Genomic DNA, 25,380 nt, shown 5'->3' with positions numbered 1-25,380 from the left:
ACACAACTCAATCCGGCATATCCCGCGGGAGCTGGGTCTGCTCAAGCACCTGGAGACGATCGACCTGTCCTACAACCAGCTGGAGGACCTCCCCATCGAACTCGCGCAGCTGCCGCTCAAGGTTCGGTTTTCGGTTTCGCCAGCGGTGTGTCGTGGTGACCCACCTCCTCCCCATAAAAACTAACAAATGCAACTCCTCTGGCAGATCCTCTACGTGACCAACAATCGCCTCAGATACACTGAGATGTTGGAGCGAATGTGTGGGTACGAAGAACACATGCGTGTTGTGTGTGCGCACATGGTTGTGTAGTTGTGCCACGAAGAAGCACGTGTGACGTGGCTACTGACCACCATCCAAATATCATGCATCACTACAGTGGCCTGCTGAGCCTTCAGGAGATCCACCTGGGCGCCAACCAGCTGAAGCAGATCCCGCAGTCGCTGGCCAAGCTCGAGTTCCTGACCTACATCAACCTCTACCAAAACTTCGTCTCCGTGCTGCCCGACTCGTTCGAGGACCTGCCCTCCTTCTGCGAGCCGCGGCCCGAGATCGGCAGCTCCTCCCGACAGCTCATCCTCAGCTACAACCGCTTCGAGACCTTCCCGCCGCAGCTGCTCAAGCTGCGGTGTCTGCACGAGCTCCACTTCTCGGGCAATGCCGTTCCCGAAATTCCCGATGGTGAGTTGCTACTCTCTCGCTCCCACTCACGCACCCACTCACCCTCACACTTTACTTTGTTCGTTTCGCGCGTGTTGTTGCGCAATGCTGATCGGCTGGGGCAAACCACACATTCCCTATTTGACAGAAATCAAGAATCTGTCGCGCTTGATGCTTCTGTCGCTCGGCAACAATCGCATTCCGCTCAAGCTGCCTGAGTCGCTCGGTAAGTTGCAGATCTGTGTGTCGTGTCGTGTGTGTCGTGTGTGCACTGGTGTGACTGCGCAATCGGCGCCTGTTTGCTCACACGCCTCCCCTTCTGCCCATATCCTAAACCTCAACAGGCGAGCTGGCCTCGCTGGAGCGGCTGTACCTCCGGGGCACCCAGCTGGCCAACGTGCCGACCTCCCTGCGCAAGCTCATCCCCCGACTCATCGAGATCGACGTCTCGCCAGGTGAGACACCCATTCTTCCTCCTCCCGCGCTTGACCCGCCCGCCTGCGTCCTATGCTTACCGCTCGCTGCTTGGTGCGGTTGTCGTCACACACACACACACACACACACACACACACATACACACACACAACACACATACACACACACACAACACACACACACACAACACACAACACACAACACACAACCTGCACAGACACGGTGTTGCCCTCGGGCACGGAGGGAGCGGATGGCAATGCGGGGTCGGACATCCAAAAGAAGGACAAGGCCGAGGCCTCGAGCACCGAGGCCCCCGGTGGCGAGGCGAGTGGCGAGAAGCCCAACAAGGAGAATGGAAATGGCGAGGCCGCCCAGCCGGAAGGAGGAGAGAAGGCCACAGCCACGCCTGCGGCGGCTGATGATGAAGCGACCCCCGCTCCCGCTGCCTCGGGGAGCGACGCTGCGGCTTCGTCGAACGAGACGCCCGAGTCGGCAAGACGAGGGAAGAAGAACAAGGACAAGGCCGAAGCCGACAAGAGCGAAAACGAAGCGTCGTCGAAGAACGAAGGCGAGCCGAAAGCGTCGGCGGAGAGCGGCGCGGCCGCGCCGGCGTCGACAGCGGCCGAGAGCGGCGGAGAGGACAGCAAGAAGAGCGACCGACAAAGGCGGAAGGAGAAGGAGAAGGAGGAAAAGAAGGCCAAGAAGCAAAAGAACAAGGACGAAAAGCGGAGCAAGGGCGGCCGCTTCCTGCAGCGGTTCAAGGGCGGCGACGGGGAGAAGAAGGGCAACAACGGCAGCGGCGGCGGCGGCAAGGGCGACGGCTCGGGAGAGGGCAAGGGCAAGGGCGGCGACCAGGGCAGCAAGAAGGTGCCCAAGCGACCGCGCCTGCCCAAGGACTGGCCGCTCTACATCACCCCCAACGAAGAGGGAACCCCGAGCAAGCGCTTCGCTTTCGGTTGCGCCAAGATGATCGGTACGTTCACGCACGCACTGCGTTTTGTGAGCGATGTGCTGACAATCGCTCGCTTCTGTATGTCGGCCTCGTCGCGCCCGCGCACAATGTAGGCCTGGGACGAAAGAACGAGGATACGCTGATGGTCAGGAGCTCTCTCACCGGCAGGGACGACGAAGACTACTTCGCCGTATTCGATGGTCACGGCGGCAAGCACGCGTCGCGGTTCGCGGCGGACAACCTCCACATCATTCTGAGCGGTACCGCTGGCTCCACACTGTCCCATCCCCCTTGTGGCGGAGGTACGGGCTGACCCGTTGCTGTTGTTGCCCGGCTGGCTCGGCTTGTGTTGTGTGTGTGTGGTGTGTGTGTGTGTGTGTGTGTGTGTGTGTGTGTGTGGTGTGCAGAGCAATTGGCGTTGAGTCCCAGCGACCCCGAGGGCGCGCTTCGCCGGTCGTTCGCTGAGGTGCACCAGCGCATGCTCACCTATTTCCAGAAGAGCAATCTGCGCGAGGAGTGCGGCTGCACTGCCATCGGTACCCCCACCACCCCCACCCCCACTCTATTCTCTCCTCGTCCGTGTCGTGTGTGTCGTGTGTTGGTATCATAAACTTGGCTGATTGGTGGTGGTTGGTGGTGGACAGTGTCGCTGATCGTGGGCAACACGGTTTACGTCGCCGGCGCGGGAGACTCGCGCGCGGTCTTTTGCTACGGCAACCAGGTCCAGCGGGTGTCGCTCGACCACAAGCCCTACCTGGAGGAAGAGTCGCGACGCGTGCGGGCCGTGGGCGGGCTCGTGAAGGTCGACAGCGACTACGCCAAGCAGTACCGCGTGTGCAAGCTCTTTGCCGGTACGCCGCCGCTGCTTCCCCCCCCCTTCACTCATTGAGCTGACGGGCGTGCGTCGGTTCGACTCCGGCCGTAGGCGGCGGATTCGGTGGCCTGGCGGTCTCGCGCGCGTTGGGCGATTTTTCGTGGTCGCCTCAGGTGGTGGAGGAACCCACCATCATGACCATTCCACTCCCTTCCAAGGTAAGAGATTGCCCTGCGTCGTGTGCGTCGCGGGTGCAGTGTTGCTAATGCACGTTCACGAAACGCGCGCGCTCGTCTGGCTGCAGGCTGCGGCGTCACCGGCGCCTCTCAAGTCTTCGCGCGATAAGGAAAGGAAGAAGGTGGTCGAGGACGACGACGAAGATGACGCCAAGCACGCCTATCTCATCCTCGCCTGCGACGGAGTACGTCACCCACTCGCACCACACGCACCACACGAACTTGGCGTGAGCCTGCGCGTGCGTGGAGAGCTGACCTTGGTGGCGGTGGCGGTGGCGGTGGCAAGGTGTGGGACGTGTTGTCGGACGAGGAGTCGGCGGCCATTGCGATGAAGGAGCGGAATGCACTCACCGCCGCTGTGCGGATTCGTGAGCACTCCTACTACCTCGGCAGCGGCGACGACATCTGCGCCGTGGTCGTCCGCCTCCTCTAGTATCGATGACCTTCTCTCTCCCTCCATCATCTTCTTTTTCTTCTTTCACGACCATTGCGATGTACACCTGCGATCCATGCAAACACGACTTGTGTGTTCAACTTCTCTCTTTTCGCTTCTCACGTTCATCATCTTTCACAACACGGACGTGTCAACCTCCTCCGGAGTGAGGGATTAAAAGAGCCGATTTCTTTTTTAAACTCGAGATCAATCTAAATCGGCCCAATCTCTCTTCATCATTTGTCTGCAACATACGCCATGGCGTCTTCGCTGTGCGCGCGGATGGTGTGGCTGTCAATGATGGCCCTGCGACGAGCAGTTCACACCGTGCGAAAGAAGGGACTGGCGAACTGCCTCGTCTTCACCTTCCCCTTGTTGGTGATGGCCGGCATGTTCTACATCGGCCTCTTCGGCTACCACCGGGAGAAGGCCAGCCTGGTGCAGATCGTCTCCTACGGCCAGGAGGCCGGCGGCATCTCCTTCGACAAGACGAATCCCTATCGATTTTGCGCGCATGGAGATGGCGACGCTTCCGCACTCAACGTGATCGTGCTCGACGAGAGCAGGGTGGTGCCCGACTTCCTCGTTCACGATTGGATACAGTCCGTCATGTTCGAAGCGGTCGAGCCGCGCCGAAGCGTCAATCTCATCCTGGAAAAGGGAGAAGCCGAGATTGCTGCATCGAGTAGCGGCCGATCTTCATCGTCATCTTCCGATCTGGGCGATGACCTGCGCGGCCCCGTCATTCGGCGCAAGGGCGATGCGATGGTGGGCGAGCGCGAGCGCGAGGAGCGCAAGATCCACCTGTGGCGCGATGGCCGCTACAAGAATCTCTTCTGCAATCACTCCATCATCGTCGTCCAGACCAAGGCCTGCTCGCCCGTCGGCCGCGACCACCAGTTCATCCACAACTACCTCCAGCAGGCGCGCCAGCTCGGCATCTCCGTCCTCGGTGTCATCCATTCCGATGACGAGTACCCCGACTACCAGCGCAAGGGCAAGCCCGCCGCCTCCACCACCTCTGCCGGCCTCCTCGCCGACGACGACGTCGCCATGGCCATGGCCCGCGCCGGCCAGGCCGCAGACAACGACGACGGCGACGACGGCGAAGCTGAAGCTGAAGGCGATGACGACGCGACGCTGGAGCGAGCCAAGCGAGGCAGGCGAGAAGGTGATGGCAATGGCGGCAATGGCGGTGGTGTGCTGCCCCAGTCGACGTGCGCCGACCGCGACTGGTACGCGCAGGCCAACTTCGTGTATCGGCCCTACTGGTCGCGCGCCATCAAGCAGCGCTATCCCAACGTCAAGTACGTCGTAGCGTAGTGCACCGGTGTGTCGTGTGTGTCATGAGGTGGTGTGTGTCGTGTGTGTCGTTGGGCTGACCGTATGCGGTTGTATGGCGCTTAGGTGGATGCCGCTTGGAACGCGCGCGGGATTCGGCTCGCTGTTGCACTCCAACTCCATCGTGCCCACGGCCAGCAGACGATCGCACTTGTGCACCTTCATCGGCAGCGTCTCCTCGCGCAGGTAATGCTTGTGCATGCGTGTGCGTGTGCGTGTGCGTGTCGTGCGTGTCGTGTCACACTGCCGCTTATCTGGACCGGCCCTGGCGCGCTGCAGGGACGCGTTTTACCGATCCCTTCTGCTGGACGGCCGCTGCTTTGTGATGAAGGTACGCTGACAACAATGGTCGAAGGGCGCCGTATGTGCCCCCTAAATGGCTCACATGGGTGTCGTCGTCGTCGGTCGTCGGTGGTCTGCAGCTGCGGCGGGAGGACTACGACATCTGGCGCGATCGTCGGTTGATGCTCGACTCGGCCATCACCCTCGCACCGAGCGCCATCAACCGGGAGACCCATCGGATCTACGAAGCGCTCGAGGCCGGTTCGATTCCCATCATCGACAAGACCAAGTGGGCCAGTACGCAACCCGACGCATACGACGCACACGCACACGCACACATGCACGACGCATCACCTGACGTGTGCGTGTGCTGGATCAGATTACGATAACGACTCGTTCATCCCGTTTGGTGACGACTGCCCGCTGCCGGCGGTGAAGGAGGACTGGACGGAGGAGCTGCCGGCCCTCCTCAACCACCTCTCCGACCCCGAGGTCATGGACCGCACCCAGCGTGAAGTCACCGAATGGTTCTTCCCCTCCCCTCTAGCGCTGTCGTGCGTGTGCGTGTGCGTGTGCGTGTGCGGTGGTGCGTGTGCGTCGCTGACTCGGTGGTGACGTAAAGGTGGAAGACGGTGCGGCTCAGCTTCCAGGTCGACGTGAAGAACACGATCGCGCACGCCCTGGCCAAGGCGGACAAAAGAGCGCACTCGCCGGCGAGTTGATGGTGGCTTTTGATCGAAACGACAGAGCGGAGCGTGAGCGATTGGGGAAGCGGAAGGAAAGACGAGAGAAAGAGAGGCGAAGGTGGAGTGAACAGCAGGTGGCCGGTCAAGCAAAGCAGCACAAGAAGACGACTAGACGAAGAAGAAGAAGGAGCGACGACGACGAACAACCAAGAGAACGTCACCTGAGGTGTACAAAACAATTTATTTATTTCATCTTGATTTTTAATTCATCTAAATAGATCATAAAAAGATGGACAGCCAGCAACTACCGAGACACTACACGCCGCTGCATCCGGACCTGTACACGTACCACGAGGAGTTCATCGAGCCCCGGTTACTGGAAGCGCTGCGCGAGGGCACGCAAGATGCGATCCTGAGCGTGATGGACACTCCCCTGTTCGGCGTGTTCAAGTTTGCCTGCCTGCGGCGAGACTTCTGCGATCGACTCATCCAGGAGCTCGACCATCTCGAGCGAAGCGGCGTCGAGATGGCGCGACCCAACAGCATGAATCGCTACGGCGCCATCCTCGACACATGCGGATTCAAGTCCCTCATGGATGAGATCTGCGCCCGCATCATCTCGCCCATCGCCGACATCCTCTTCTCCTCGCTGCCCTCTCAAGCGCCGAGCAGAGAAGCCGAAGATGGAGTCGGCAAGGGCAAGGGTCTTGGATTGCGCTATCATCACGCCTTCACGGTCCGCTACTCGCCGACGCAAGACAAGAAGCTGGACAAGCACGTCGACAACGCCGACATCACCCTCAACGTGTGCCTCGGGCGCGAGGGCTTCAAGGGCGGCCACCTCCTCTTCCAGGGCTGCAAGGACAGCGCCGTCGTGCGGCTCCCCAAGCAGCTCCACCGCTACGCCGCCGAGGAGCAGGAGCATCGGGTATAGCACACTCTCTCTTCCACCTTCATCTTCTTCATCTTCATCTTCTTGAATGACCCCTAACGTCGAAGTCGTAACGATGTGGGCAGGTGGACCACGAGATCGGGACGGCGCTGATCCACTTGGGCTCGCACATCCACCAGGCGGTCAAGCTCGAGGAGGGCGAACGCATCAACCTCATCGTATGGAGCAAGACCCTCCCCTTCGAGTAGTGAGAGAGAGAGACGGCAGTCACCTCTCTTCATCTCTCCCTCTCTCGCCTCGTCTTGTTGTACAGTCCTCTCTTCTCTCGCCTGTAGATACACTCTCCATTTGCCATCCATCCGTCCAATACACACTCCATACAGACCTGCTCCTCCTCCATCACCATCATCATCATCGCCATCGTCGTCGGCATCGCTATCAGGCGCTCTCGTCGTCGTCTTCTTCGCGTCTGCGCTTGCCTTGCACGATGACCCGCTGCGTCAGACCGCCGCCGCCGCCGTTGTTGTTGCCGCCTTCCTCGTCCCCGTCGTCGTCGGTCTCCATGACGTACGTCCGTCGCTCGTGTTCGTCCTCCTCCTCTCGCACCACCACCACGCTCTCGCCGCCGCCGCTGCCCATCATCATCGTCATCTCGCCTCCTCTTCCCTCCACATGCTCCTGGTGGTGCTGCTCCTCGTCGACGATGCAACTAAAGTCCCAGATCTTGATGGTCTTGTCCGCCGACCCCGACATGATCTTGTCCTGTTTGGTTGTTGTTAATAACTTTTTGTTTCGCACACACCGCACACACCGCACACACCGACACACGCCGCACGCGCGTTCTTTGGAGAGGGGGGGATGGGGGTACCTCGTCGTACTGGAGGCCCCACACGCCATTGTCATGGCCAGAGAGGGAGAGCGATATGCGGTCCCGTTTGGCGGTCACGCTGCTGAGGTTGCTGTACCAGTCCTTCCACACTACGCCCCGCGAGAGAGCGAGAGAGCGAAAGAGAAAGAGAGACCGGCGTGAGCAACGCGGCAGAGGTGGAGGCGGGAAGCCCCGTCGCCTTTCGTACCTTTGATAGTTTTACAAGTGGAGCCGCCGCCCGACACGATGCGCGGGTTTCGGGAGTCGGCCATTTTCATGCACAGGACCTCGCCTTGATGCCCCTCGAGCGTGGCCTCGCACAGTCCCATGCGCCTATCCCACACCTATTATGCGGTTCACGACACGACACACGACACATGACACACGCACCACCGCACACGACACGACACGACACGACACACAATGTGGTCAGCTCTGTGATGGCTCTCACGCACGCACGCACGCACATAGAGAGAGGCAACGGGTGCGCACTTTGATGGTTTGGTCGGCGGAGCCGGAGAGGATGCAGTGCGGATGGCTCTGCGAGGCGTAGAAGACGCAGAGCGAGTTGACCGCGCCCAGGTGGCCCGCCATCGTCATCACGCAGGAGCCCGTGCGCATGTCCCACAACTTCAACGTTCGATCTACGCAACACACACGACACACACGACACACACAGTGAGCCTACTGCGTGTTTGAATGGGGAGAGGGAGAGAGGGAGAGAGAGAGAGCGGCTCGTGGCTAGACATACCTTCGTAGCCGCTGCCGCTGACGATCATTTGCTGGGCGGCGTCGAACTGCAGACACCAGATGTCGCTCTTGTGGCCCAGCAGCGTGTTCGTGCACTGCAGCGTGTTCATGTCCCAGAGTTTGATCGCTTGGTCTATGGGGTGGGGGGAGGACGAGGCAGCGCACACAAACGTCAGGCACACGCTACATTAGCATTATTATTCATTTATTGTTCTTTATTTGTTTGTTGTTATATTTATTTATTTATTTGTTGTGGTGGTGGTGATGGTGGTGGTACCTTCGGCTCCGCTGACCATGAGGCTGTCGTCGAACTGGAGGCTCCACACGCCGTACCGGTGCCCGTTCAGGATGTGCTCGCACTTGCCCGTCTCCAAATTCCAAAGCCGAATAGTGGAATCCTCTGACCCACTACACAGCAAAACAATTGTCAATATAATTTTTTTAAAAATAACAGCTTTATTCTGGTTATTCTTTATTTGTTATTCTTTATTCTTTATTTGTTATTTGTTCGAGTATTAATTATTTCTATTTAAGGTACCTTAGCAAACGGTCGTGCCAAAATTGCAAGCACCACACACCCGACGTGTGGCCCTTCAGCGTCTTCAAGCACTTGCCCGACGCAATGTCCCACACTGCACGCACCCCATGGGGTGAGCACACGCACCACCGCACACACACACACACACACACACGACACGACACGACACACACGACACCACCGCACACGCACAGCAGAGGAAGGAAAGAGAACCTTTCATGGTCTCGTCCTCGGAGCCCGAAACGATCTTGTCCTCGTCGAACTGGACGCAGTAGAGCTGGTTGTCGTGGCCCGTGAGGGTGCGCAGCGCGTAGGTCCCCTCCTGCCAGTTGGCGTCGATGCGCCGACGACCGATAAAGTACTCTCGCCACGCGTGCCGTCGCCTCTTGTTGGCCTTGTCCTTTCCCTTGTCCCTCGCCTTCTTCCATCGCCTGCGCGCGGAGCGGTGGTGACTCGTGTCAGTCGTTAACGACTCAATAATCGCATGTGTGCGGCAGTGTGTGCGACGGTGTGTTGTGTGTGTGTGTGTGTTTGTGTGTTGTGGTACCGCATCGACAAGAGTCGCCAAATGGCGTCGTCTTCGGCCAACCGCTTGAACTGTCGGTTGAGCAGCGCCACGTTCGCCAGGTCGCGCTCGGAGAGGAACGAGAGTACCTGCAGAGTGCACTCCTCGGGGAGAACGCTGCGCGGTAGCGAGCAAAAAGATGGCCGGGTGGTGAGATCATGAACACACAAACACTCGGAAGAAAGCGAGGGCGGTGCGCACCTGAAGAAGCCGGCGTAGGACGCTCCCTTGCGGTTCATCTCATCCAGGCAGTTGTGATTTTGCTGATGAAGAGAATGAAAGAGAAGCAGTAAAAGTAGAACAAGATTAATGGCTGATTTTTTTCCAAATCAGAAATCGAGAGAGGAGGAGGAGGCGAACCAGAAGAGTGTAGAGGGAGGTGGTCTGCTCGACCTGGCCGGTGAGCTCCTGCGAGAGCTGAGAGAGCTGCCCAACGATGTGATTGAAGTGCCATTGGGTCTGCGATCTCTGCAGCGTGTGCTGGAGCTGCCCGATGCCGTGTGCGATCGTCCCGACGAAGGTGCGAATGCTCCGCAGCTCCTCCTCAGGATTGAGTGGCGTAACGGGCTGGCACAAGCCATCCTTGAGCGACTCGGATCCCATCAATTCCATCAATGGTGGCCGCACGATAGCGGCCAACGATTCAACCGTGCCGGCACTGGCAGCCTCGATCATGGCGTTTCCTCCCTCGCGTGTGCAGGATGATGGTTGTGGATGCGGCTCGCGACTGCTTCCTTCCCCCTGTGCTTGTCCATCTCCGCTTTCCTCTCCATGTTCTTCGGCACCAGGCGCTGCGTGGCTCGTGATGGGCGGGCTCTCGATGAATTCAAAGAACTTATCGCTGTCCCGCTCCTTCCGTTTCATCCCCTTGTTCTTCACCGTCGTGCCCGTGGCTGACATTCCAATCTGATGGTAATCGATCGATTTGTCTTGAGATTCACGCGAATGGAGGAATCGGCTGTTGATGGATTTCTTCCTTCTCCATCCCCAACGTGCCTCGAGCGGGAGTGCTTGCGCAAAGCGCTGTGGCCTACGTTTGATGAGCGAGCGATTAGCCAGGGTGATGCCTTCGTGAAGTGGCAATAACGCCTCCTTTGCGCCTCACGGTCCGCTTTGACAATCAAGCATTGTTACAAGAAGGAGTGGGGAGTACCTCTACAAGCCAGATGAGGATGCGGATGGATGGGGATGTACAATAAATAAAAATTGAAAAAAAATACTATTAAATGGCACGGACTCGGAGGAGACAGGAAGCGAAGAGGCTGATTTGATTGAGAGAAGAGATCAAGAAGGGAGATGTGTGCAGAGTGATTGATGATGGATGGCCGTACAGTGACAATGTTCAAAACGTCCACCAGGTTGGCCGCAAAATGCCCAGCCTGTGGGAAAAAACTGCAACGGCTGCCCGGAGCAACGTGCCACCATTTACTTTCTCCCTTGCGTGTGCTGTGCGTCCACGCGACGCGACAGGCCACTCGCCTTCAATGAAGAGCTGCGCAGAGCGGACATTCGCCAGACCATGGTTGCGTTTACAACTCCTCCGTTTGCGTGTGTATCTCCCCTGCCTTCCTTGGAAGTGCCCCACCTGCACTCCGCCACGAGCAGCTGGTAGGAAGATGTCTCTCAACGGCACTAAGTTTCTTTCCAGGATCATGCACACCAGGCTTGTGGTGCATAACGGGAAGGCGTACGTATGAACGGGACGGTCACGAAGTGGCATCGGGCATCAGCGAAGCCACAATGGCACTCGTTCCGCCCACAACTAAGAGCCGACCTGACCAGAAAAGCGAATTTCGCACAACCGGGGAGGGAAATTTCCAACCACGCTCAAACTTGAGATTGAGAGGACGGCCTGGTGAGTAGATTCGGCGGAAGGAGACGCAAGTCCCCGCCCCATCTCTATCGCCAAGCTTATATAAATCGTGCCGCGTGGAGAGGCACCTGCGAAACGCAATCTAGATCAAGGTCTGCCGATAAGCTCGTAAAGAAGAAAAAGATGAATTGGGATACTGCAGAAGGCCAGCCGATGGATGAATCGATGGGATTCATCTTCGAAGATCCCGTAACATACGAGATAATGGTACAACGTCTAGACTTCATTAACTCTTGGGTCCTCCTTTTGGCTCAGCTCAATCAATCGATTTTTTGTTATAATGCATCAGGAAAATGCTGTGATGGCGCCTTGTGGTCATTCCTTCAGCGAGACAACTGTTGCTGATTGGCACAAGGTACATCATCTCACCACAACCGCTCGATCGAGTCTACCTTCGAGATTGAATCTCAAAAAAGTTGTACACAACTTGATCTCATTCCTCTTCTGCTGCCTGCATCTTGCAGGATGACGAGGAGACCACCTGCCCCGTATGCAATACCAACTTCTACAAGCAGGACGTGGTGCCCAACTACAAGCTCAGGGAGGCCATCGATCGATACCTGCAGGACAAAGAGGCCCGCGACAAGCTCGCCGAGGACGAGAGGCGCCGCGCCGAACAGGACAAACAGCGAATCGACGAGGAGAGGCGGCACCGCGAGGAGCTCAGCGAGCAGGTGAGGCTCGAAGAAGCGCAGCGAAGGCGCGCCGAGGAGGAGAAGGCCCGGCTCGAGGCCGAGAAGGAGAGAATCGAAGCCGAGAACCGGCGCATGGAAGCCGAGTTCGCGCGGCTCAAGGACCAGGAGCGGAAGCGCATGGGCGAGCTCGAGGAGATGAGGCGCCAGCACCAGCAGCTGGAGCTGGAGCGCGACGAGAAGCGGCGGGCCGAGGAGCAGGAGCGCAAGCGGCTCGAGGAGGACACGCGCAAGCGCACGGCCGCGGAGCAGCACAAGCTGCGAGAGCGCGAGGAGGAGAACCGGCGGCGCGAGGAGGAGGAGAAGCACCGCCTGGAGGAGATGGAGCGCCGGAGAGTCGAGCTCGAACGAAAGCTGCGCATCGAGAAGGAGGAGATGCAGGAGCTGCGACGAAAGTGCATGATGTTGGAAGAAGGCACGCGATACAGTCTCGGCCCCACCACCCACCACCACCTTTGCCGCCTGGCTGACTGGTCTTCCCCCCTACAAACAACCAACACACAGAGAGTAGGAAGACACAGGAGCAGATATGGTCAGTTTGGAATTACATACCGTCGGTCCCCATAGCGGTACCAACTATGCCCCCCACCCTTCTGCGGCATCTGGTTGGACTCCTCACCGCGTGTGTGCGTGTGCGTGTGCGTGTGGCTTGTCTATTACGCACAGATGCCCACGAGCTGGAGTCTGTCGTCGTGGATTTGGGGATCGTCCACACCGACCGGTCCACTTGTCCATAAGTTTACGGGTACGTTGCGCAGCCCTGCCACACACACACACACACACACACACACACACACACAACACGACACACACACACCACACACACCCTGGCGCACCACCGCAGACGTACTCAGTCTCGCTGCTCCGTTCCTGCAGATTACAAGATCGATTGTAGGCGCGGGTCGCACAGGAACTGTCCGGTGTGGCGAGCCGTGGAGAAGAAGCAAGGGGACGTAGTAGCGTTGAAGAAGCTGCCCAGCAGCGGAGGAAACACGCTGGTGTTCCGAGAGCCCATGCTGCATCACAGTCTCTCTCACCCCAATATCCTCGAGCTTAAAGGTAACAACAAACACCTGGCCGGCGTTGTCTATGGGCGCGTCCTGTGGTTTGCTGATCGTGTCGTGTCGTGTGTCCTGTCGTGTCGTGTGTTGGTGTCGTGTCATTGGCCAGGCATAATGCGGGATGAAACAAAGAATGATGTTTACATGGTGCTTCCCTTCGTCGAGTATGATCTAGATCACGCGATCAACGCCATCAACACCCCATTCAACACAGCCCAGGTAGGTCCCGGGTGCCATCACTTGTTTGTGCCAATCCAGTGGACCACTTTCCTCTGGCTCACCCTCCTTCCTTCTTTATATCCTTCTTCTCCCTATCAAGCTTCGTCACCTGATGAACCAGCTCCTGCTCACCGTTTGCTATCTTCACTCAGCCCACATCGTGCACCGGTACAGTCCACCAGTGGTGCCCACTTTGTGCACAAATTACTATTATTGTTTTTTTTTCTTCATGGTTGTTGTTATTTTGTCACATTCTTCCTATGTCGGGGGGGGGGAATCACCATGACTGACTGACTCTCCGGCGCGCTGGTAGGGATATCCAACCGACCTCCATCATGCTCAGTCACGCGGGTAACGGGCGCATCTGGCTCACCTCGCTCGGCAAGGCGCGCAATCTGTGCAACAAGCCCTTTGGTTCGTAATCCTGACACGCACACACACACACACACGCACACGCACACACACCCACCCCACACCACCACCACACACAACCACACACACAAACACACACCACCACCGGGGGGTACAGCTCCGCGCTGGCGTGACTAATAATTGATTGTGTGGTCCGCGTCCGCCTTCGGGTGCAGACATCCTGCCGGCCTCGTCGTACCTGGGCTATCGCGCGCCGGAGATCATCCTGACGGCGCCCCACCTGCAGAAGAATCTGTCGGAGGAGGACTGGAAGGCCGCCGACGTGTGGAGCTGCGGATGCATCCTCGCACAACTTCTCTTCAAGTACCGACACGACACGACACGACACGACACGACACACAACACGCTTTGTCTCATTCGAACTTGCGGCGTGCAGGAAGCCGCTGTTTGTGGGAACGGGCACGGACCACCAGGACCGGATCCTGAAGAGCATCCTCTCCTACGCCGACTGCGTGCGCACGCTGGGCGACATGCCCTCGCGGTTCACGCTGCTCAACACCCACCCGGCCATCGAGGCCGAGCCCACCCGATCGCTGCGGCAGCTGTTCTTCCCCGAGGAGGACTACGACGAGCCACCAGCGGGATCGCTGCGGCGCAAGGGCAAGGGCCAGGGCCAGGCGGCCAAGGGCAAGGCCAAGGCCGCCGTGGTGGCTGCGCCTGGGAGGGACGAGCCGCTCGATCTCGCCAACGCCGGCGCCGTGGCCGTGATGGACGAGCGCACCAAGGAGGAGGCTCTCGACCTGCTCAGCAAAATGCTCACCTTCGACCCCGAGCAGCGGTACTGCAGCAACCACCGACCCGCCCTCGGTCGTTGTGTCTTGTGCGTGCCACGCCACTCATCACAGGTCTGCGCGTGTGCGGTGCGTGTCGTGTCGTGTCGTGTCGGTGTGTGTCAGGATTACGGCGTACGACGCGATCAACCATCCGTTCTTTGCGTGTTTCGAGAGCCTGCGGGAGAGGAGGAAGAACCTCTGGCAGTGCCCCGACGACATCCTTGCCTCGCTGCGCGACGAGAACGTGACCCGATTCCTGACCTCCGAATGCGCCGGCATCGTCTGATCTCGGGGGCCTCGCATGTGTGTTGCTGCTGATGGCCAGCCGCCCGACCTGTCGTTTGTGTACACAACTCCACCTTTCTGTTTGTTGTCTGTTTTATCTCTCTTCACACTCAAATACATAAAGAGCATTATTGGGTGAAGTCGCTGCCGCTCTTGTCGGCCAGGTCGGCGGCCAGCGCCGTCTTGCCCGTGCCGTGGATGAGCATCGACATGCACGAGCTTGGTAACGTCGCCTTTGTTGGTAGGTAGCACAACATTGGGCGTGGCCTCCTCACACCACTCCCGGTGCTGTAGTTCGTCGCCGTGCCACTGCTGGTCATGCTCGTTTCCTCTGCTCGTGAGGCAAAGTGGTGGGGGGCTCAGTATGCATACGCTTCGTGGCCGTAGTCACGGTCCACCTCACCTCTTCTCCCAAAACCTCCCGTGTGTGCAAGAACGCTCGATCTCGGCACCACAAAGCAGATGCGTTCTGAAGTCCGCTATGCAGCATCCCATCAGGCTGACTTCGTCGTCTTCGTGGCCCAGGCGCTTCAGGAGCGCCTTGCGGTAGTCGTATCTACGGAGACCCTTGCGCCTATTTCCATTGCCAGTCAAGGCTACAACTGCGCGGCTGACGAATTCGCGCTGTAGATCCCCTGCCTCGAACCGAGCGGCGTGTTGGAGACTGGGGGGTAAATCCCCACCAAAAGTTGGAAAAAAGGCGGATTTAGTTTACACAAAATAAAAGAGGTATTAATTACAGGAGGGCGGTGTGGACGACGAGGGACGACAGATCGCCCGCGCGCTTCTTGTGCACGAACGTCTTGAGGTCGAACACGAAGGGCTCCTGCCCAAAGTTGACCTTCACCTCGTCGCCTCTGCTCATCGACGCTGCACACATCCTTCGCATCAGCCGCACACGGCACACACGCATGTGACACACGACACACACGCCAGGCGTGTAGAAGCGGCGTACCGATGGCAGGGTACCACGGCAACCGGTCGAGTCGCGGCCGATGAAGGTGGACCTCGGCGGGTTCGTTGGGCGCGCCGAGGCAGACGAAGAAGAGATCGCCCGCGTCCCAGTCGATGCCACACCCCACGATCGCACCCGTGCTGAAGATCTTGGATCTGTACACCTCATTCTCCTGCGTGTCGTGTGTGTCGTGTGTGTCGTGTGTGTCGTGTGTGTTGTGTGTGTTGTGTGTGTCGTGTGTGTCGTGTGTGTCGTGTGCGGTGAGCTCAGGGCACGAGCAACGCAAGGTGCTGGTGGGAGGGTGAGGAAAGCCGTACTTCGCCGCCTCTGATGGTGCCGTCGTCGGAGTGGTAGGCGATGGCGGTACTGGTCCACCCGAGGAAGCTCATGCTGTCAAAGTGCTGCGCGACGGCGATCGCCACCGCGCGATTCCAGCTCACCTGGTTGTTGAGCACCACCATCTCGAAGTACTCCACGCCCCGGTACAGCAGCGAGTCTACAAACAGCGCGCGCCTTCGCCTCGCCACCTCATCACCGGCACCGGCGGCGTCGCTGCCGTCAACACCGCTGGCCGCGTCGATACCACAAGCACCACCATCGCCGTCGAAGACTCGCAGAAGCGCGGCCTCGTTGGTGGACAAGAACGGGTGGTCGGCGAGGAGGTTGTTGTGCAGGCCGGTGGTGTTGGTGTGGTGCCGGCCCGACTTGGCGTCGACGGTGAAGACGACTTCGTCGTGCTCGGCCGAGCACGAGTCCTCCTCTTTGCGGAAGATGCGCTTGAGGAGGCCGCCGCCAACGACGGCGTGCGCGGCCTGCGCGGCGTGTGCGGCCTCGCGCTCGCTGGCGCACAGGGCGATGCGCTGGGGCAGGTGGGGCAGCAGGGCGAAGCGCTGGCGCCAGGTGAGCCGCGGCGGCCTGAGCCCGTCGACGTAGTAGTCCTCGGCAGCTCCTCTCCTCTGAGAGGAGGATGGCATCGACGTAGAAGATGACAAACCGGATTGTGTGGATGAAGTCGTTGTGGAGGGAAAAGATGAAGATGACGTAGAAGATGAAGTAGAGAGGGAAGATGAAAGGGAAGTAGATGAGGCAGATGAAGGTGCTACGTAGTGGGTGTTGGGTGCACCGAAGAGGGGCGACAAGGCCAGGCTGAAGAGGCCCGGGTAGGCGGCCAGGCAGCGCAGACGGCAGCGCGTCTCGTCGTCGCAGACGTCGTTGAAGGCCGAGCAGGTGAGGCACCATGCCGCTACGTCGCGCAGCTGCCGCTGGCAGTCCTTCTCGCCCGCGGCGAGCAGGGCATGTAGAATCTCGTGAAGCAGCTCGGCTGGCATCAACTGCAGGAGCCAGCAGTCCTCAGGCTGTTTCACGCTTTCTTCTTCACTCATCTGGCAGTGTCCATAGGCGGCCACCACCTTAGCATTCCCCCAAAAGGCCAAGTGATGCAGTTCATCATCGCACACAAAAACAAGGATTAAATATAAAATAATACCTGTCTTCTCCAAGGCGCAAAGGCTTGGCTGGCACGTCGTCGAAAGATGGAGCGAATGGTGTCCATACAACTCAGCGAGCCAACCGTTCAGCTGGCGAGTGCGCACCGGTGAACTGCCACCGAAAGATGGTTCGGGAACAGATGAGAACTCAACAAAAGAAATAAAAATAATACAATTTAAAATTATTTTATTGCACGGTGATATGTGTCCCACAATGATGGCGTGGACTAAGGGCGTACAAATAGCGAAATGGGGAGCAGAAACGGCGAACAATTTACGGCATTCTATCTGGACGCAGCGGTCACCCGTCCGCTTGCGTCCCGTTCCCTTTTGCCCAGACGAAAGGGCGCGGCGCGCGCTTGGGCTGTCCTGAACGGGCATCTCAGAAGGTACTGCGGTTGGCTGCTTCTCGTACCCTACGAGCACCACCAGTCGTGGGAACCAACATCTATCAGCAATACAAAATAATAATAATAAAAATTGATGAACCCCAACAGCACGATTGGATGGAAAATGGCTGTGTGCGCAAGTGTTGCCTGTAACACTTCATCAACCTTGCACACAGCCAAGAATTGGGTAGTGTCTGTGCATACAGTAATTTGACACTTGTGTGCTACCAAATTGCAAAAGCATGCGGGAAAAGCAAAGGAACGTGCAGCTCCAGAACTGCAGTGAACAGAGTTCCGCCCATCTCTGGGTTCACTGATTCCGGTCTTTTCGCCCACATAAATGGCCCTTCTTGTTTTTGGAACAAAACACAACAACCCAACCCACCCTACCTCTACTACTTCGAATGGAGAACTACGACAACGAATCTGTGACCTTCGTGGCCTGGCCGGAGATCAAGGGCCTCCACAACGTCCTCACGTCCCTGGAGAAGTCCGCTGCGGCCGAGAAGCTGCTGGGCCAACCCATCATGCCCCTCCACATCGCCTTCACCAAGCCCCTGCTGTACCGCGGCAAGGTCAAGCTCCACGGTACGCTTCACCTCCCCCCCCCAAATTTCCATACAGCGTTCGCAAGGTACGAGGTGCAAGCTTCAAGCTCGAGCCAGCCGTCAAGAAGATCCAACAACACCCAAGCCATGGCAGCTAAGAGAAGTCGGTGGGATAGGAAGAGTAAGGGGGACTCTTCCTATTCCACTGGTTACTCTTCCATGCTCGCCCTTCTCCTCCGCGGCCCTGCAGCAACCCTCGAATCAATTCGAATCCGATCACTACACAATCTCCAGTCTATCTACACCCCAACGGGGTAGAGCGAGTGGCTGACCTTCTCCATTCTCCTTCTACTCTTGTTGTAATTAATTGTTCATCCATAGGCCAAAATGGCGGCGTGACGATCGAGGCTGGCGGCAGGGTCGGCGCGCAGAGCCGTAACACCTTCCTGGACAAGGGCACCGGGCTGGGCGAGTACGTCCACCACAACCGGGCCTACTTCGCCGATCTCTTCCGCCCCCACGCCGACCAGTCCTACACCCGCCTCTCCGTCTTTGGCGAGTGGTGCGGCGCGCGCGTGCAGAAGGGCGTGGCCCTGAGCATGCTGGCCAAGCCCATCTTTGCCGTCTTCGCCATCCAGATGGACGATGCCATCCTCTACGAGCCCGAAGACCTCACCGCCTTCCTCACCCACAACAACACCGTTCCCGTATTTACCCACCCGCCCACCCTTTCATCTTCAACTTTCTTCCTCTACTTTACTACTCTTCTCGCATCTTACGTCTTCGCTTCGGTCATCTAGCTGCCCGATGAGATGCATGTGCTGCCGTGGCACACCGAAGCGATGGAGTTCAACCTGGCCGACACGGCCCACGTCGAGAGCCGCCTCGACACAGTCAACGGGCTCACCGACGCCATCGACTCAGAGGACCCGTGGGTGCTGCGCACCTTTGGCGTGCGCGGGCCGGGCGAGGGCCTCGTGTGGTATCCCATCAACGTCGACCTCGCCACCGACGATGAGCCCAGCGCCAAGGGCCTGAAGATGAAGGCCGTGTCGGGCGAGGTCTACGCCTCGTTCGTGTTCAAGACCAAGGGCGAGAAGCACCGAGTGGTCGGCACCAAGAAGGCCGCCCAGGTGAAGGCCCCGACGGCCGAGAACGCCAGCAAGTACGTCGAGCTCATGCTGCCCGAGCCTCGCCTTCAGCAGGGTACCTCGCCCTAACTCGTCAGCGCACACACGACACGACACACACAACACGACACACGCCGCACACGGTGCTGTGATCTGATGATTACTCGCGTCCTACTTGTCGTGTCCCCAGGCGTGCAGTCGGTTGGAGGCATGGAGAAGAAGCACATCGCGGCGTTCATCAAGTGGGTGGTCGCCGACGTGGAGAAGGAGGGCAAGGACGAGCTCGCGGCCAGCGGCCTCGAGTGGAAGCAGGTGGCGCCTCTCATCACCACCAAGGCCCGCGAGTGGTTCCTCGCCCAGTCCAGCAAGTGACGTCCGCTCCCGTGGCCATGCGCACCCCTCTTTTTGTCCCAGCAAAATAAATGCTCTACAAATTACCTAAAAGCGAAAAATGATAATTGAAAATGAATAACAAAAGAAAAAATACAGTTCCCCACTGTCGGCCTGTGTTACTTGAACTAGTTTGGTCTTCTACGGAAGCTGCTAGACGAAAGGGGAAAGCAAAGGGGGGGGAAATGCCATAGGTTTCCAGACAACAGCGTTTTGGAGGGAAGAGCTTTGTGGGAGATCTTGGTAGACAAGAGAGATGGCAGTTCAAGACATGTGGTTGATACAAAAGAAAAGAGAAGAGAAATGAGGTGGAGGTGTGAGAGAGACCATCTGAACATGATCAGACAGAGCTAGACAACGCCAGCAGTAGAGGGGGAAGAGAGGAGGGCCTCAATGCTGAGCTGGCGCTTGAGGTCAGTGTTGAGGAAGGGAATCAATGCACAGCCTTCAAGGACACAGACCTGCATCCTCATAAACCACTGCTCCCACACCATCCAAAGCATGTCCATGGTGGAGGTGCCACTGTAGTGGGGAGACCAGTTGTGGAAGGCGGCCTTCAGCATGCACTGAAGGGTCTCCTGTGTGTCGTTGCAGAAGGGGCAGAGCCCCCCAGCACTGAGAAGGTTGGTGGCATGCTCAGTGATCTCATGCACATAGTTGGGCTGATGGTGGCTGCAGATGATGGTGGTGAAGGTCTCCATGACCTGCCTCATGTTCGCCTGGAACCACACCATATCTTCCTTGTGAGAAGGGAGGAATGGGTTGAAGATGTACATGATGTGGAACAGGTGGTGGACTGATTCCACACAGTCAGCCACCTCCAGTGGAACCCCAACTGCAGTGCAGATTGTGGGGAAGGCCTGTTGAGACAAGTTGAAATTGTGCAGATGTGAGGGCAAGACAAAGGGAGAAGGAAGTACCTTGAGAAGAGCAGCTGCATGGCAACCTTTTAGGTGCCAGCCTTGCATGGGCGCCATGTCAGAGATGGCGAGGTGCACCCATTGGCCAAACAAGACAGAGTTGAGCTTTGAGGGAAGGGAGAAAGGCAATGTGAGCAAGCAGAGGGATGAGGGATGAGGGGGTGAGGCACAGTCAGCTTACCTTGACCAAAAGGACTTGGTGGTCTGGCTGGTTCATTGTCCAGTTGTGGAGCCAGTTGACCACCAGGTCGCCAATGTGGGTGAGTGCATGTAAAACACAGAACATGATGTTGTAAGGCTTGACACCTTTGACCAGGGGCTCAGTGTGAGAGGGATCTGGATAGCCTCCCAGGCCCTGTGTGGTGGCCTGTCTGCGCATGACATCAACATGAAGCAGCTGGGAGGATTGTGAGCCAGGGAAGTGGCGCAGCCAAAAGCAGTAGATGCAGCACCATTCTGTTGAGCTTGGCCCTTGCTGGAGGAAGAACTGAAGCATTGGATCGTTGGAGCACACTCAAAGGGTGACGGGCACAGTGAAGGATGGCTTGAGACTGTTGCAGCATGACCATTCAACACAAATGTCCACAAACCACAGACCTTGGTGATCTTGTCATGCCAGAAGGAGTGAACAGACTCCACTGATGGGAGGAGATGGGGAACTGGTGAACCTGAAGATGAGAAGAGTGAGCAGACATCAGTGAGTAGGAGTAGAAGACATACCAGTAGACAAGTGGAGAGGACGATTTTGAGGGTTGTGGGGATCCTTCCCAAGGTAGAAGATGAGGCGTTTGTACTGACTGAAGGAGAGACCAACGCCCTGATGATTGCAGCTCCATGGAGAGGTTGGGTGAGGAGGTCTTGCAGGTTGGTGAGGAGCACATGATCAAGAGACTGCTGCTGGTCTGGCACGGTCAGGCTGAGGGCAATGACTTCCTTGAGAAGGGCTGCTGGCTTGAAGGTGAAGTAGGTGGCAAGCATGTGGGCCAGGGCATAGTGTTGGCGTCCATCAAAGCCCCAGATCTGCATGAGGGCAGTGGTGGTGGCGCTAACCTTGGCAGCAAGCTTGTTGCACTGCATTGTGAGAATAGGAGTATCAATGCTAGACACCACTTTGTTCCATCTGCCAGTGCAGAGTCCACAGGGGTTGAAGCAGCACCAGGGGAAAAGTCATAGACAAACTGTTACATTCAAGCAAAAGGGCAGTCATGTCTAGGCCCAGTGGCCATTGGGGGACCACCACAGCAAGAGCAAGTGACCATGGCCACACAGGCAAGGGAAGCCAGGAAGGACAAGCTATACAATTACCCTGTGCTGTGCTGCAGGCCTGGGACCAGGCTTCCACACACAGACACCTACGTCAGCAAGCTCTTGGCATTCCTCAACCAGCAGCAGGACATGTGTGACCATGCATTCCAGCACCTTGGCATCAAATGTCCCTTTGGGACAGTTGCACCATGGAAGGTCTTCATTGAGCTTTTCATTGACAACATTGACAATCCTGAGAGTGAGGACCATGACTACAAGGCCCTTGCTCACAAGAGGGAGACACTCTCACCCTTCCTGCAATTGGGGACAACTGAGGATCCACACTGGATGCTGGTGGAGGCCTCCTTCATCCTCAGCAACCTACAAGCCCCACCACAGGACTGGACATACCTGTGTGTGGTCCAGGATGAAGGCGCTGAGAGGATGTCAATGGCGTGGATCAACTGTGGGGGGGAATGGTACCATGAGGTGGACCCATGGACTGACACTGCTGACAATGACAACAAGATTCTGTTCATAGAGGATGAAGAGGATGAAGTCTATGACCGCCAGGACATGACTGCAGCAACGCCAGCTGGTTGGAAGAGGACTGCACCAGCATGTGCTATCCACCTGGGGAAGTAGCTGGCAAGGAAGAGGCCCAAGGCCAGGCCCACAGCCATGGCCAAGGCCTCTAAGTTCACTGTGGCCACCAGTCAGACACATCTGGACAATTGGGTCAGGAAATGAGTTTATGCATAAACAAGAGCTGTGGTTCACATATTGGCAGAGTCAGATGTGCTGTGTGGAGAGGAAGAGTAGACATTAGCTTGGGCATGTGGGGAAGGTGAAGTGGGGCTGTGTATAGTTGCAGTGAGGGCCTCAGGGTCAGGCTCCTCTGCGCTCTTCCCTTCTGCTTGTGTGTGGTTGGCTGGTGTTCCTGGTAGAACAAGAGCTGGTGGAAGGGGGTGCCCTTAGTGTAGCAAGGAATGAAGTGTACAGGAAGTGGATTGGGAAGGTAGAAGAAGCTCAGGCCCATGGTCACACAGCCCACTGAGTAGATTTGTAGATCAGGTGCTTGGCCAAAGCAACAAGGCAGTAGGTGAGCACATCCTCAGCAATGAGCAACGTCAATCTGGTGAGCTCCCAGCCTGGCAGTATGGACTGGAGCAGGTCAATGTTGGTGCAAAGATGGTAGGTGTCATAGTTGGAGTGGCGGCGTTGAGGGGTGTAATTGGTCCACCTGTGGGTGAAGGTATCATAGAACTCCACAGAGCAGCCAACCTGTATGTCCATGGGTGCCATGGAGTAGGTGGTCTTTATGGCCATCAGGATGGAGGTGCTGATGTGGTGGATGACAGCTTTGTCTGCTGCCTTCAGTGTTGATGTTGCCTCCTCCAGGAGTTGCCTCTGCGCTGCCAACTTCTGGAGGAGCTCATCTCACTCACAGCACAGCTCATTGATGATGATAGAAGGGGGCTCATGCATGAGAGGTGGTGTGACTTGTGAGGGGGGGGTATAGACCACGTAGTCTATAAGCCAACAGGGCTGATAGTGTTGCATGTGTGGCCGCAGGTGCATGCCAGTGGTAGGGTGTGGTGCTATAGGGGTAGGGCGTGGTGCAGTGTTGCTGTGCTCCATCTGCCACTTGCTCTTCATCTTGTTTATTTTCTTGTTGGCCTCAAACAACCACCTGTGATCTGCAGTACCACCTGCCCAGGCATTGTCTAGACAAGGAAGCAATCACCTTGTTGTCTGTGGTGAAAGTGTGTTTATTGCATAAGAGAAGAGGATCACAAGGTTCCTCACGAGGTGGTGTCCTTGCTGTTTTGCCTAGCTGTGGTACACCTGTGAGGAGGAGCTGGCTGGGCGCAAAGGCGTCTTTGCTGCAGGTTGTTGATGAGCTTGTGATCTTGCATCATCATGTACTACATGTGCAGACTGAGAGTTGGGGGTGGTGGCATACCTTAACAGCCAATGATGGTGCAGTGACTGGACTCTGCCAACAAGACACAAACACATGTTAAGATACAAGAGAAAGAGGGAGAGAGGCTGGCATGTACCAGGCTTTGTGTTCTCTTCTTCCTCTTCCTCTTCCCCTTCCCCTTCATTCTCTTTGTCCTGCGACCCAATCTTGTCCTTGAATTTCTGTGGCTCCAAGCTGGGTGTTCCTGATGAGGATTGTTGCTTCTCTTGCTGACTGTACTCCTGCCCTTGCTCTTCAGTGGGCGCCAGCGCCTTGCTGTGTACACAGGAGCCAATGGCCTGCACAGACAAGACTTAGTCATTCCCAGACTGGAGCAGAAAAATGTCTAGATGTACCTCCAGTTGCTGCATTAGGCCAGCGTCTATCTCTTTGCAGGTGGGCACATGGCTCTGCACTCATGCCTGGAGCCAAGGCCTGAGGCTTTCCACCACAACACCCACATCAGTGGGCTGGTACACCACCTGCCAGATGTGGCCACTGTGGTCAGCATTGGTCCACAGGTGCCTGATGCACCACATGCAGACTTCAACGTTGCACAGTGGGACGTGCAATGCACAGGTGATGCACTTGAACACTGGGCCTAGCACAGCACAGCACTTGTCGCATGACTTGGTTGGGCGCTCCAGCTCCATGTTGTGCACAAGGAGCACGCCTGTGATCTGTATAGACAAATTAGCATAGTGTCTGGACATACACTCAACAGGAACAGTTTGCATACACTAGGCCTGGCAGCTTCAGCCTCTAGCCCCTGGTCACTCTGAGGGGGGGAGGCCGTGTGTGACACAGCAGGATGCTGTACCTTGGCTAGGATCTTGTCTTCCTTCACATGGGCTAGAATGATGAGCTCACTGCTGGACCATGTGTTTAGTGTTCATGTACTGTTTTGTCTGCTTTGGCCTTCTTCTCCAATGGCTCTTGCATCAAGGGGTCCTCATAGGCCGCCACTGCCAGGGTGTTGGGGCGCTTGCACTTCTTGTGATGGTGGTGGTGCTGCTCCTTGGCATCTAGCTTCTGCTTCAGCTCCACCACCTCTGCTGCAAGCTTCTCATTCTTGGCTTGCTGCACATTCCATGCCACTGGTGAGTGTGTTGCGCAATTTGCAAGACATGGAATACATACCAGTCCAGACACCACTTGGTGACAAAGTGTCTGGTGGTGCTCCAGTTGCCACACCATGATTCCATCACCAAGTTGGGGTTGTCTTGTGCCTCCTGCCAGGTCCACTTGGTCTTCTTGTTTTTGTTGTACCATACACAACAAGCAAGATCTTGGCTGTTGTTGACACTACCTATTGTGTACTACACTTACACAAAGCTCCAGGTTAGATTGCACACACAAATTGTTGATGTCTGTACCTTCTTGGGTGTCTTGGAGCTCTTTTGGTCCTCTTCTTCTTCCTCTTCCACATTGTCATCTTCCTCACCATTGCTGTCGTTGTTGTCCCCCTCCTCCTCCTCCTCCTCCTCATCACTCTCAGCCTTGTGATGTGCACAGCTCAACCAAGTGCACTTTGCAATGGGCCCCTTCTCCTTTGACATCCACCT

General features: G+C 57.2%; 10 protein-coding genes across 10 annotated transcripts; 5 read left to right on the top strand and 5 right to left on the bottom strand.

Moving 5' to 3' along the window:
* Positions 1-829: 829 nt before the first annotated feature.
* On the top strand, positions 830-3,528 carry ACA1_058560 (protein phosphatase 2C domain containing protein; the record flags this gene model as incomplete). Its single annotated transcript, XM_004339165.1, has 9 exons — positions 830-884; positions 1,003-1,113; positions 1,311-2,066; positions 2,159-2,305; positions 2,453-2,581; positions 2,690-2,896; positions 2,971-3,077; positions 3,164-3,280; positions 3,382-3,528. 9 exons carry the CDS (start codon positions 830-832, stop codon positions 3,526-3,528), a joined length of 1,776 nt encoding a protein of 591 aa, XP_004339213.1.
* A 258-nt stretch (positions 3,529-3,786) lies between these two features.
* On the top strand, positions 3,787-5,873 carry ACA1_058550 (uncharacterized protein; the record flags this gene model as incomplete). Its single annotated transcript, XM_004339164.1, has 6 exons — positions 3,787-4,835; positions 4,936-5,055; positions 5,149-5,200; positions 5,292-5,448; positions 5,531-5,678; positions 5,774-5,873. 6 exons carry the CDS (start codon positions 3,787-3,789, stop codon positions 5,871-5,873), a joined length of 1,626 nt encoding a protein of 541 aa, XP_004339212.1.
* A 253-nt stretch (positions 5,874-6,126) lies between these two features.
* On the top strand, positions 6,127-6,977 carry ACA1_058540 (2oxoglutarate and iron-dependent oxygenase domain containing protein 2, putative; the record flags this gene model as incomplete). The annotated part of the gene is made up of 2 exons (XM_004339163.1): positions 6,127-6,765; positions 6,855-6,977. 2 exons carry the CDS (start codon positions 6,127-6,129, stop codon positions 6,975-6,977), a joined length of 762 nt encoding a protein of 253 aa, XP_004339211.1.
* Positions 6,978-7,167: 190 nt separating this feature from the next.
* Positions 7,168-10,350, bottom strand: ACA1_058530 (Fbox domain containing protein; the record flags this gene model as incomplete). The annotated part of the gene is made up of 12 exons (XM_004339162.1): positions 7,168-7,491; positions 7,598-7,707; positions 7,806-7,941; positions 8,090-8,241; positions 8,349-8,480; positions 8,625-8,755; positions 8,886-8,979; positions 9,099-9,316; positions 9,433-9,539; positions 9,567-9,651; positions 9,673-9,713; positions 9,811-10,350. 12 exons carry the CDS (start codon positions 10,348-10,350, stop codon positions 7,168-7,170), a joined length of 2,070 nt encoding a protein of 689 aa, XP_004339210.1.
* A 1,096-nt stretch (positions 10,351-11,446) lies between these two features.
* ACA1_058520 (protein kinase domain containing protein) lies at positions 11,447-14,786 on the top strand (the record flags this gene model as incomplete). Its single annotated transcript, XM_004339161.1, has 11 exons — positions 11,447-11,530; positions 11,788-12,442; positions 12,520-12,584; positions 12,682-12,760; positions 12,892-13,074; positions 13,186-13,295; positions 13,396-13,463; positions 13,609-13,709; positions 13,883-14,030; positions 14,104-14,505; positions 14,624-14,786. 11 exons carry the CDS (start codon positions 11,447-11,449, stop codon positions 14,784-14,786), a joined length of 2,058 nt encoding a protein of 685 aa, XP_004339209.1.
* Positions 14,787-15,521: 735 nt separating this feature from the next.
* Positions 15,522-17,292, bottom strand: ACA1_058510 (SPRY domain containing ran-binding protein; the record flags this gene model as incomplete). Its single annotated transcript, XM_004339160.1, has 4 exons — positions 15,522-15,655; positions 15,741-15,912; positions 16,058-17,122; positions 17,227-17,292. The coding sequence occupies 4 exons, from the start codon at positions 17,290-17,292 to the stop codon at positions 15,522-15,524; spliced, it is 1,437 nt and encodes a 478-aa protein (XP_004339208.1).
* Positions 17,293-18,020: 728 nt separating this feature from the next.
* On the top strand, positions 18,021-19,666 carry ACA1_058500 (phenylalanyl-tRNA synthetase beta subunit, putative; the record flags this gene model as incomplete). Its single annotated transcript, XM_004339159.1, has 4 exons — positions 18,021-18,204; positions 18,546-18,865; positions 18,965-19,370; positions 19,485-19,666. 4 exons carry the CDS (start codon positions 18,021-18,023, stop codon positions 19,664-19,666), a joined length of 1,092 nt encoding a protein of 363 aa, XP_004339207.1.
* Positions 19,667-20,034: 368 nt separating this feature from the next.
* On the bottom strand, positions 20,035-21,681 carry ACA1_058490 (uncharacterized protein; the record flags this gene model as incomplete). The annotated part of the gene is made up of 5 exons (XM_004339158.1): positions 20,035-20,262; positions 20,338-20,480; positions 20,631-20,709; positions 20,786-20,959; positions 21,325-21,681. 5 exons carry the CDS (start codon positions 21,679-21,681, stop codon positions 20,035-20,037), a joined length of 981 nt encoding a protein of 326 aa, XP_004339206.1.
* Positions 21,682-22,890: 1,209 nt separating this feature from the next.
* On the bottom strand, positions 22,891-23,178 carry ACA1_058480 (uncharacterized protein; the record flags this gene model as incomplete). Its single annotated transcript, XM_004339157.1, has 1 exon — positions 22,891-23,178. The coding sequence occupies one exon, from the start codon at positions 23,176-23,178 to the stop codon at positions 22,891-22,893; it is 288 nt and encodes a 95-aa protein (XP_004339205.1).
* A 1,053-nt stretch (positions 23,179-24,231) lies between these two features.
* On the bottom strand, positions 24,232-25,012 carry ACA1_058470 (uncharacterized protein; the record flags this gene model as incomplete). Its single annotated transcript, XM_004339156.1, has 5 exons — positions 24,232-24,495; positions 24,531-24,584; positions 24,636-24,656; positions 24,716-24,895; positions 24,956-25,012. The coding sequence occupies 5 exons, from the start codon at positions 25,010-25,012 to the stop codon at positions 24,232-24,234; spliced, it is 576 nt and encodes a 191-aa protein (XP_004339204.1).
* Positions 25,013-25,380: the final 368 nt, after the last annotated feature.

The sequence above is a fragment of the Acanthamoeba castellanii genome (assembly GCF_000313135.1).
Source record: "Acanthamoeba castellanii str. Neff unplaced genomic scaffold scf7180000084599, whole genome shotgun sequence".
NCBI lineage: Eukaryota > Discosea > Longamoebia > Acanthamoebidae > Acanthamoeba > Acanthamoeba castellanii.
The sequence above is the reverse complement of the archived record's forward strand: the minus strand, read 5'-3'. Positions and strand labels throughout refer to the sequence as shown.